At 41.8% G+C, this 11,214-nt stretch overlaps 1 protein-coding gene across 1 annotated transcript; it reads left to right on the top strand.

Annotated features, from left to right (window-relative positions):
- Window positions 1–639: 639 nt before the first annotated feature.
- Window positions 640–1,716, top strand: LOC147374833 (olfactory receptor 9S13-like). The gene has a single exon (XM_086394028.1). It carries the CDS (start codon window positions 640–642, stop codon window positions 1,588–1,590), a length of 951 nt encoding a protein of 316 aa, XP_086250154.1. The 3' UTR covers window positions 1,591–1,716.
- Window positions 1,717–11,214: the final 9,498 nt, after the last annotated feature.

The following is an 11,214-nucleotide window of genomic DNA, read 5'->3' as shown; positions in this document are numbered from 1 at the left end:
AGACAGAATGAAGCTGTGGTCCAGGTTCACATATTGATGCTACATGGGGCTCATGGTCTTCAGGACAGACTGAGAGAAAATTTCCTGGTTGGTGCTGGTTCCTGCTCTGGTCCCAGCCTGGTCTGGAGGTACAATCATCAACAATACACCACCAGGCTGGCATGAGGTGTTCAATAAATATTTATAAAATTAGTGAATGAATTAATAAGACAGGAAAGTGCAGGATTAGATACTTGAGTGAGGAGTGGAAATTACACAGCTCAGGAACATCCCTATGGAGATGGAAAGCATTTATTGAGAAGAGACAGAGGAGGTTACAACACTCCTCACACTTCAAGTTTTCAGCCTCTAAAGCTCTTGGCAGCCACTACACACCCCATAACAGCAGCCCAGAGTAACCCAGAGAGAATAAACTTCCATATTTATGCATTAATGAATCAGAGGAAATGTTCCCTTTTCAGGTCAGTCCATACTCATCTGGAAGCACAACTGGGCAGCTGGTGGTCTCTTGGTCACTGTGCAGTGAGGTGGTGCAATGTCCTTGATCTCCAAGGCAGGACGATCATGTGACATTGACCTGCTCCCTCTCCCTGCCTCCCACCTGCTCTCTGCTCTCTGCACCGTGTCATGGTCAGGATCATGTCACCCCACAGAAATGGAAACCTCTCAGTGATGCCTCTGCAGGAGTTTGTGCTGGATGGGTTTGGGGGTGGCCCACAGACCCAGGCCCTGCTGTTTGCTCTGTTCCTTGTTCTGTACTTGGTGGACGTCCTGGGGAACCTCACCATGATCGTGGTCATCACGCTGGATGCCCGTCTGCACTCCCCAATGTACTTCTTCCTCAAGAACCTCTCCTTCCTGGACTTGTGCTACTCATCTGTCATCTACCCTAAGACCCTCAGTGACCTCCTTTCCTCCTCCAAGGTCATCACCTTAGGGGGATGTGCCACCCAGTTCTTCTTCATCTCCCTGCTCCTCACCACTGAGGGATTCCTCTTGGCCGTGATGGCCTATGACCGCTTCATGGCCATCTGCAGCCCCCTGCGCTACCCCATTTCCATGTGCCCGTTGGTCTGTGTCCGCCTGATGCTGACCTGCTACTGTGGTGGCTGCCTCAACTCCATCCTGCAGACCAGCTTCACATTCAGCCTTCCGTTCTGCAGCTCCAACCACATTGACCACTTCCTGTGTGATGTCCCTCCATTGCTCAAGCTTGCTTGTGCTGACACTACCGTCAATGAGCTGGTCTTGTTTAGCATTTGTGGCCTCATTATTGTGGGCACCACACTCGTGGTCCTCATCTCCTATGGCTACATCACAGTGACCATCCTGAGGATGTGCTCAGGAGGAGGGAGACACAAGCTCTTCTCCACCTGTGGCTCCCACATGACAGCTGTGTCCCTCTTTTATGGGACCCTTTTTGTCATGTATGCCCAGCCGGGAGCTGTGGAGTCCATGGAGCAGGGCAAGGTGGTCTCTGTCTTCTACACCTTGGTCATCCCGATGCTAAACCCCCTCATTTACAGTCTGAGAAACAAGGAGGTCAAGGATGCCCTGAGGAGACTGAGGCAGAAACACACAGCCACGTGAAGGAGAGTGACCAGAGAGACTGGTTGTTCCAAGACAGGAAAAGAGGGCTCTGGGAGAGGTACAGGCTTTGGTTTGAGGTATTCATTCCTCATTCATCCAACTCATTTCTTTCATCTAAACTTTCATTCAGCCCTTCATAGGAGTACTTCATGGAGCATACATTGCATGGATGAGATGCAATAAAGAACCAAGCTCTTTTGCCAGCAGAAAAGTAACAGTGCAAGGATGGAGCAAGGCCATAATCTTGAACTCTGGGTAACACGGTGGGCAGCATCATGAACAGAGAATCTCTGAGCAGTCTGTATGTCTCAAGTTCAACTTCCTCCAGGGAAAATACATAGACTAGACAGATTTTGAGGCTTCTCCCTTCAAGTTGTTGCTGAACCTAATGTAAGTAAGTGTTCAGCTGTCTCCCCTGGACCACCTAGCAGGGGGGCCTTAGGACACTCAGCCTTGGTGATAGCCTGGGCATTCCCACAGCCAATTAGGGCAGTTAGGAAGACCATGCTTCCCCTCAGTCCTGCAGTGGGGCTGTTCCTCCTCTTCCCCTTCCTGTTCACTGAAGCCACCACCCAACAAGGCAGCAGGGAGCACCTGTGCTCCTGCTTCAGACACTCCTAGTGCTCCCTGTCCTGGGTTTCTCCCCTCAGACAGCAGCTGGGAGCCCCAGGGAGACAACATGGATGCCTGACACCCAAAGTTCACCATCCAACCTGACAGGTGACACTCTTCTGACTACTTATGACCCTAAGAAATGGGACCTTGTTAGCACAGACACCTCTGAGTAAGGATGGAGGTCCTGGTGGCTGAAGCAGAGAGCAGATGGTAGAGAAAGAAGGTGTCCTTTCTTGCTGGTGAACACAGCTCCCTGCTCTCTGTCCCACACTCCCTGGGAGCCTGGCCCCTCAGGCTTAACCTGCCCATTCAGAGCTCCATCCTCATTCTCTGAGGACCTAAGACACGGCCTGGATGCAGAGCCCAGCAGCCTCCTTAACTGGTCTCCCTTTGGTAAAGTCATCCACTCCCATGGTCACTCCCAGGAAGTTGTCCTCTGGAAGAAGGGTGGTCTGTACCCTGTAGGGGCAGGGGGACATGCCCTGTGTCTCTGATCACAGACTCAATCTTCTTGCTTCTTTGCTCAGGAGACATGAGGAGGGGCTAATAGCCCAGTGAGAAGATTTCTGCTCACAATAGTCAACTGAAACACACTCCAAGGTCTTCACTCACTTGTTCCTGTTCCTTCTCATTTCTGGACTTTCTGTAAAACTATTTCTATCTCTGCCAGTTTACTGTATTCCCTCGATGTAACGCCTGTTTCTTTGAGGAGTTCTCTAGTTTTCAGCTATTAGGGACACTCCTTTTCTTCTCGAGCTGTAAGAATGTTGTTTCCCATGCTCCCTTCTTCCTCTCTTTTTCTCTACTCTGTTTCCTCCTGACCTCTTCCTCCTTTCTCTGCTTTTCCTTCTTTCTTTCATTCCTTTCCCCTTCCCTCCACAACCACCTCTCTTTCCCTCCACTTACCCCTCCTTCCTTTCTCCCACTTCCCCCACTCCCAGCTCGCTCTTCCTCCATCCCTTGTTGTATTTTCTCATTTCATTTTTAGTCATTGATCCACCTGCAATGCAGGAGACCTGGGTTTGATCCCTGGGTTGGAAAGATTCCCTGGAGAAAGGAAAGGTTACCCATTCCAGTATTCTGGCCTGGAGAATTCCATGGCCTGTATAGTCCATGGAATTACAAAGAGTCTGACATGACTGAGCGACTTTCACTTTCACATGTCTTTTCACAAGACAAAACTTCGGTTGTCTACTATTTCAGTTAACATTTCTAAAGGAAATGGAAAAACACAGTCTTTGTTTTCCTATACAAGTGGAGATTTATCATCATTATTTCATACCTAATGGTATTAAAGAAGTCAGGTGTTCTTAGTAGAAAAACATTAATTATGACTTTGGAATAAGTTGTGAAAGCTGATCCAATATTGCATGGAGTAGAAATTCTCCAAAAGTCTGGAAAAAAATTATTTTAAGACGCTACAGATTATCTTTATGTCTGTGTTAACCTACATATCAGACTATAGTGAAGATAGCTGCACAATGCTAAAAGTGGTTTGCCAGCAAATTTGGAAAAGTCTGCAGGGGCCACAGGACTGGAAAAGTTCAGTTTTCACTTCATCCCAAAGAAAGGCAATGCCAAAGAATGCTCAAACTACTGCATAATTGCACTCATCTCATGCGCTAGTAAAGTAATGCTCAAAATTCTCCAAGCCAGGCTTCCGCCATATGTGAACCATGAACTTCCAGATGTTCAAGCTGGTTTTAGAAAAGGCAGAGGAACCAGAGATCAAATTGCCAACATCCGCTGGATCATCGAGAAAAAAGAGAGTTCCAGAAAAACATCTATTTCTGCTTTATTGACTATGCCAAAGCCTTTGACTGTGTGGATCACAATAATCTGTGGAAAATTCTGAAAGAGATGGGCAAACCAGACCACCTGACCTGCCTCTTGAGAAACCTATATGCAGGTCAGGAAGCAACAGTTAGGACTGGACATGGACCAAAAGACTGGTTCCAAATAGGAAAAGGAGTATGTCAAGGCTGTATATTGTCACTCTGCTTATTTAACTTAAAGGCAAAGTACATCATGAGAAATGCTGGGCTGGAAGAAGCCCAAACAGGAATCAAGATTTCCAGGAGAAATACCAACAAACTCAGATATGCACATGACACTATCCTTATGGCAGAAAGTGAAGAGGAACTAAAAGCCTCTTGATGAAAGTGGAAGTGGAGAGTGAAAAAGTTGGCTTAAAGCTCAACATTCAGAAAACGAAGATCATGGCATCTGGTCCCATCACTTCATGGGAAATAGATGGAGAAACAGTGGAAACAGTGTCAGACTTTATTTTGGGGGGCTTCAAAATCACTGCAGATGGTGATTGCAGCCATGAAATTAGAAGATGCTTACGCCTTGGAAGGAAAGTTATGACCAACCTAGACAGCATATTGAAAAGCAGAGACATTACTTTGCTAACAAAGGTCTGTCTAGTCAAGGCTATGGCTTTTCTAGTAGTCATGTATGGATGTGAGATTTGGACTGTGACGAAAGCTGAGCACCATAGAATTGATGCTTTTGAACTGTGGTGTTGGAGAAGACTCTTGAGAGTCCCTTGGACAGAAAGGAAACCCAACCAGTCCATTCTAAAGGAGATCAGTCCTGGGTGTTCATTTGAAGGACTGATGCTAAAGCTGAAACTTCAATGCTTTGGCTACCTCATGAGAAGAGTTGACTCATTGGAAAAGACCCTGATGCTGGGAAAGATTGAAGTCAGGAGGAGAAGGGGACAACAGAGGATGAGATGGCTGGATGGCATCACTGAGTCGATGAACATGAGTTTGAGTAAATTCTGGGAGTTGGTGATGGACAGGAAGGACTGGCATGCTGCAATTCATGGGGTTACAAAGAGTCAGACACGACTGAGCAACTGAGCTGATCTAAACCGAACTGAAACCCATTCTATACTTTGCAGGTTGCTGTAACATAGTTCATTCTCATTTCATATCTACTGGCTGATTACAACTTGAGTTTACTGTTAACTCATCATTGAACTCCAAAGTATAATTGACATAGCTCTAGTTGTATTAATGTAAAATAAACACCTTACATTCAAGATCATATTACATTTTTAAGTCTGATTCTGCATTAACTTTTAACAAAGCTTAACAACTTTATCGTGCTTGTGTCTAAAAGTAATCTTCTGTTGTAACTAATTTTAAGTGTAGAGTTTAGCCACTCTATTGAGAGTCCCTTGGACTGTAAAGAGATCCAACCAGTCCATTCTGAAGGATATCAGCCCTGGGATTTCTTTGGAAGGAATGATGCTAAAGCTGAAACTCCAGTACTTTGGCCACCTCATGTGAAGAGTTAACTCATTGGAAAAGACTCTGATGCTGGGAGGGATTGGGGACAAGAGGAGAAGGGGACGACAGGGGATGAGATGGCTGGATGGCATCACTGACTCGATGGACGTGAGTCTGAGTGAACTCTGGGAGTTGGTGATGGACAGGGAGGCCTGGCATGTTGCTATTCATGGGGTTGCAAAGAGTCGGACACCCCTGAGCGACTGATCTGATCTGATCTGATCAGTTAGTCAGTTCAGTCACTCAGTCCTGTGTGACTCTTCATGACACCATGGACTGCAGCACACCAGAATTCCCTGTCCATCATCAACTGGAGATTGCTCAGACTCATGTCCATCAAGTCTGTGATGCCATCCAACAATCTCATCCTCTGCTGTCCCCTTCTCCTCCTGCCTTCAATCTTTACCAGCATCAGGGTCTTTTCCAATGAGTCAGTTCTTCGCATCAGGTGGTCAAAGTACTGGAGCTTCAGTTTCAGCATCAGTCTTCCAATGAATATTGAGAATTGATTTCTTTCAGGATTGACTGCTTTGATCTCCTTGCAGTCCAAGGGACTCTCAAGAGTCTTCTCCAACACCACAGTTCAAAAGCATCTATTCTTTGGTGCTCAGCTTTCTTTATGGTCCAAATCTGACACCCATACACAACTACTGGAAAAACCATAGCTTTGACTAGAGAAACCTAGGTTGGCAAAGTAATGTCTCAGTTTTTTAATATGCCGTCTAAGTTTGTCATAGCTTTCCTTCTAAGGAGCATGCGTCTTTCAATTCATGGCTGCAGTCACCATCTGCCGTGATTTTGGTGCCGCCAAAATAAAGTCTTTCAGTGCTTCCACTGTTTCTCCATCTATTTGCCATGAAGTGATAGGACCAGATGCCATAATCTTCATTTTCTGAATGCTGAGCTTTAAGTCTGACTTTTTCAGTCTTCTCTTTTACCTTCATCAAGAGGTTCTTTAGTTCCTCTTCACTTTCTGCCATAAGGGTGTTGTCATTTGCATATCTGAGGTGAGTGGTATTTCTCCTAGTAATCTCATGCTTCATCCAACCCAGCATTTCACATGACATACTCTGCATATAAGTTAAATAAGCAGGATGTCAATATACAGCCTGGATGTAATACTTTCCCAATTTGGAACCAGCCCATTGTTCCATGTCCTGTTCTCACTGTGGCTTCTTGTTCTGCACACAAGTTGCTCATGTGGCAGGTAAGGTGTTCTGGTATTCTCATCTCTTGAAGAGTTTTCTACAGTTTGTTATGATACATATAGTCAAAGGCTTTAGCATAGTCAATGAAGCAGAAGTAGATATTTTTCTGGAATTCTCTTGCTTTTTCTATGATCCAATGGATCATAGAATTGGCAATTTGATCTCTGGTTCTGCTGCCTTTTCCAAATCCAGCTTGAATATCTGGAAGTTCTCAGTTCATGTACTGTTGAAGCTAAGCTTGGAGAATTTTGGTAGCTCAGACAATAAAGAACCTGCCTGCAATGCAGGTGACCCAGGATTGATCTCTGAGTCAGAAAAGTCCCCCAGAGAAGGCAATGGCTACCCAGTCCAGTATTCTTGCCTGGAGAATCCCATGGATAGAGGGGCCTGGTGGGCTATAGTCCATGGGCTCAAATACAGTCAGACACGACTGAGTGACTAACACTTTTCTCTGCCTTTTCTAAATCCAACTTGAACATCTGGAAGTTCTTGGTTCATGTGCTTTTGAAGCCTAGCTTGGAGAATTTTGAGCATTACTTGGCTAGCATGTGGAATGAATGCAATTGTGTGGTAGTTCGAACATGCTTTGGCATTCCCTTTCTTTGGAATTGGAGAGAAAACCTTGTTGTGTAACAGATCTCCAGAACTTTTTCATCTTGCAAAATTGAACTTGCATACCCCTTCAGCAAAGCCTCCCTATTTCCCCCTTACCTCCAGTACTAGAAGCCAGCATTTTACTTTCTGTTTTTTGAATGTGACTACTTTAGATACCTCGTGTAAATAAAACATAGAATATTTGTCTTCTTGTGTCTGGTTATGAGACTTAACATGTCTTCAGGGTTCATACATGTTGCAGTAAATTAATGGATTTACATCTTTTTAAAAGCTGAATAATATTCCATCATATGTTTATGCCACATTTTGTTTATTTATTCATCCACCAGTGAATACCTTGGTTGTGTCCATCTTTTGCCTATTGTGAAAAATGCTGCTATGAGATGGATGCACAAATATCTCTGATAGTCACCTTTTTTTTTATTTTGGGGAAATATATACACAACCATGTGACTACTGAATCATAGAGTAAATATGTTTTAAGTTGGAGGGAACCTCCAAAGAACTTTACATAGTGGCTATACCATTTTACATTCCCATCAATAGTGCAAAATGTTCCAATTTCTTGACTTCCTAGCCAAACTAACTTCTCTCTTTCTTTCTTTTTGAATACTCATTCTAATACTTGTGAAATATCATCTTGTTGTGCATTTCACTAATGATTATTGGTGTTAGGCATCTTTTCATACTTTGTTGGAAACATGTAGTTCATCTTTGAAATTTTTCTATTGGGTTATTGGTCTTTTTTTATATAAAGGAGTTTATTTTCTAATTTATTCAAGTATAGTTGATTTACAGTGGTGTGTTAACTTCTGCTGTACAACAAAGTGATTCCAGTTATATATGTATCTACACACATTATTTTTTTCCTTTTTTTTTTTTGATTTTTGATTTTATTTTTAAACTTTACAATATTGTATCGGTTTTGCGAAATATCTAAATGAATCCGCCACAGTTATACATGTGTTCCCCATCCTGAACCCTCCTCCCTCCTCCCTCCCCATACCATCCCTCTGGGTCGTCCCAGTGCACCAGCCCCAAGCATCCAGTATTGTGCATCGAACCTGGACTGGCAACTCATTTCATATATGATATTATATGTATTTCAATGCCATTCTCCCAAATCATCCTACCCTCTCCCTCTCCCACAGAGTCCAAAAGACTGTTCTATACATCAGTGTCTCTTTTGCTGTCTCGTATACAGGGTTATTGTTACCATCTTTCTAAATTCCATATATATGTGTTAGTATACTGTATTGGTGTTTTTCTTTCAGGCTTGCTTCACTCTGTATAATAGGCTACAGTTTCATCCACCTCATTAGAACTGATTCAACTGTATTCTTTTTAATGGCTAATACTCCATTGTGTATATGTACCACAGCTTTCTTATCCATTCATCTGCTGATGGACATCTAGGTTGCTTCCATGTCCTGGCTATTATAAACAGTGCTGCGATGAATATTGGGGTACACGTGTCTCTTTCAATTCTGGTTTCCTCAGTGTGTATGCCCAGCAGTAGGATTGCTGGATCATAAGGCAGTTCTATTTCCAGTTTTTTAAGGAATCTCCACACTGTTCTCCATAGTGGCTATACTAGTTTGCATTCCCACCAACAGTGTAAGAGGGTTGCCTTTTCTCCACACCCTCTCCAGCATTTATTATTTGTAGACTTTTGGATCGCAGCCATTCTGACTGGCATGAAATGGTACCTCATAGTGGTTTTGATTTGCATTTCTCTGATAATGAGAGATGTTGAGCATCTTTTCATGTGTTTGTTAGCCATCTGTATGTCTTCTTTGGAGAAATGTCTATTTAGTTCTTTGGCCCATTTTTTGATTGGGTCATTTATTTTTCTGGAATTGAGCTGCAGTAGTTGCTTGTATATTTTTGAGATTAGTTGTTTGTCAGTTGCTTCATTTGCTATTATTTTCTCCCATTCTGAAGGCTGTCTTTTCACCTTGCTTATAGTTTCCTTTGTTGTGCATAAGCTTTTAAGTTTAATTAGGTCCCATTTGTTTATTTTTGCTTTTATTTCCAATATTCTGGGAGGTGGGTCATAGAGGATCCTGCTGTGATGTATGTTGGAGAGTGTTTTGCCTATGTTCTCCTCTCGGAGTTTTATAGTTTCTGGTCTTACGTTTAGATCTTTAATCCATTTTGAGTTTATTTTTGTGTATGGTGTTAGAAAGTGCTCTAGTTTCATTCTTTTACAAGTGGTTGACCAGTTTTCCCAGCACCACTTGTTAAAGAGATTGTTTTTAATCCATTGTATATTCTTGCCTCCTTTGTCAAAGATAAGGTGTCCATATGTGCTTGGCTTTATCTCTGGGCTTTCTATTTTGTTCCATTGATCTATATTTCTGTCTTTGTGCCAGTACCATACTGTCTTGATGACTGTGGCTTTGTAGTAGAGCCTGAAGTCAGGTAGGTTGATTCCTCCAGTTTCATTCTTCTTTCTCAAGATAGCTTTGGCTATTCGAGGTTTTTTGTATTTCCATACAAATTGTGAAATTATTTGTTCTAGCTCTGTGAAGAATAACGTTGGTAGCTTGATAGGGATTGCATTGAATCTATAAATTGCTTTGGGTAGTATACTCATTTTCACTATATTGATTCTTCCAATCCATGAACATGGTATGTTTCTCCATCTATTAGTGTCCTCTTTGAAGTCTTTCACCAGTGTTTTATAGTTTTCTATATATAGGTCTTTAGTTTCTTTAGGTAGATATATTCCTAAGTATTTTATTCTTTCTGTTGGAATGGTGAATGGAATTGTTTCCTTAATTTCTTTTTCTGTTTTCTCATTATTAGTGTATAGGAATGCAAGGGATTTCTGTGTGTTGACTTTATATCCTGCAACTTTACTATATTCATTGATTAGTTCTAGTAATTTTCTGGTGGAGTCTTTAGGGTTTTCTATGTAGAAGATCATGTCATCTGCAAACAGTGAGAGTTTTACTTCTTCTTTTCCCGTTTGGATTCCTTTTATTTCTTTTTCTGCTCTGATTGCTGTGGCCAAAACTTCCAAAACTATGTTGAATAGTAATGGTGAAAGTGGGCACCCTTGTCTTGTTCCTGACTTTAGAGGAAATGCTTTCAATTTTTCACCATTGAGGATAATGTTTGCTGTGGGTCTGTCATATATAGCTTTTATTATGTTGAGGTATGTTCCTTCTATTCCTGCTTTCTGGAGAGGTTTTTTTTTTTTTATCATAAATGGATGTTGAGTTTTGTCAAAGGCTTTCTCTGCATCTATTGAGATAATCATATGTTTGTTTGTTTGTTTTTCAATTTGGGTTATTGGTCTTTTTAATTGTAGAAAAACATTTTATATTCGGATATTACCCCTTATCAGATATAAGATTTGGAAACGTTATCTCCCATCTCATAGGTTTTTGTTTTTTTTTTTTTCAACAGTGTTTCTTAGGTTTTTTTAGTACACTGGTTTCTCATCTTCATTTTGCCTATTTTGTCTACTTTTATTTTTTGTTTCGGTGCTTTTGTTATCATTTTCACTACATTAAACCAACAAGAAGAGTCAACAGTTGTATATGCACACCAAATGTAGGAGCACCAAAAACAAAACATACACTAAGAAACATGAAGGGAATAATTTAAACTAATACAATAACAGTAGGGGGTTTAACCACTGAATTCAATCAATGGAAAATCACACAGACAGAAAATCAATATGGAAATACTGTCCTAAATGACACTTTGGACATATGGATTTAGTGGAAATATACAGAATATTTTATTAAAAAACAGAAGAATACATCTTGTCAGGTGCATGTGGAATGTTTTTCCAGGATAGATCACATACGAGGCCTGCTAAACAACTCCCATTAACTTTAAGATAATTAAAATTATATCAAGAATTTTTT

The sequence above is a fragment of the Bos grunniens genome, chromosome 3 (assembly GCF_055505025.1).
Source record: "Bos grunniens cultivar Pamir isolate PY7600 chromosome 3, Bosgru_T2T1.0, whole genome shotgun sequence".
Taxonomy (NCBI): domain Eukaryota; kingdom Metazoa; phylum Chordata; class Mammalia; order Artiodactyla; family Bovidae; genus Bos; species Bos grunniens.
This window is presented reverse-complemented; position numbering and strand designations above follow the sequence as displayed.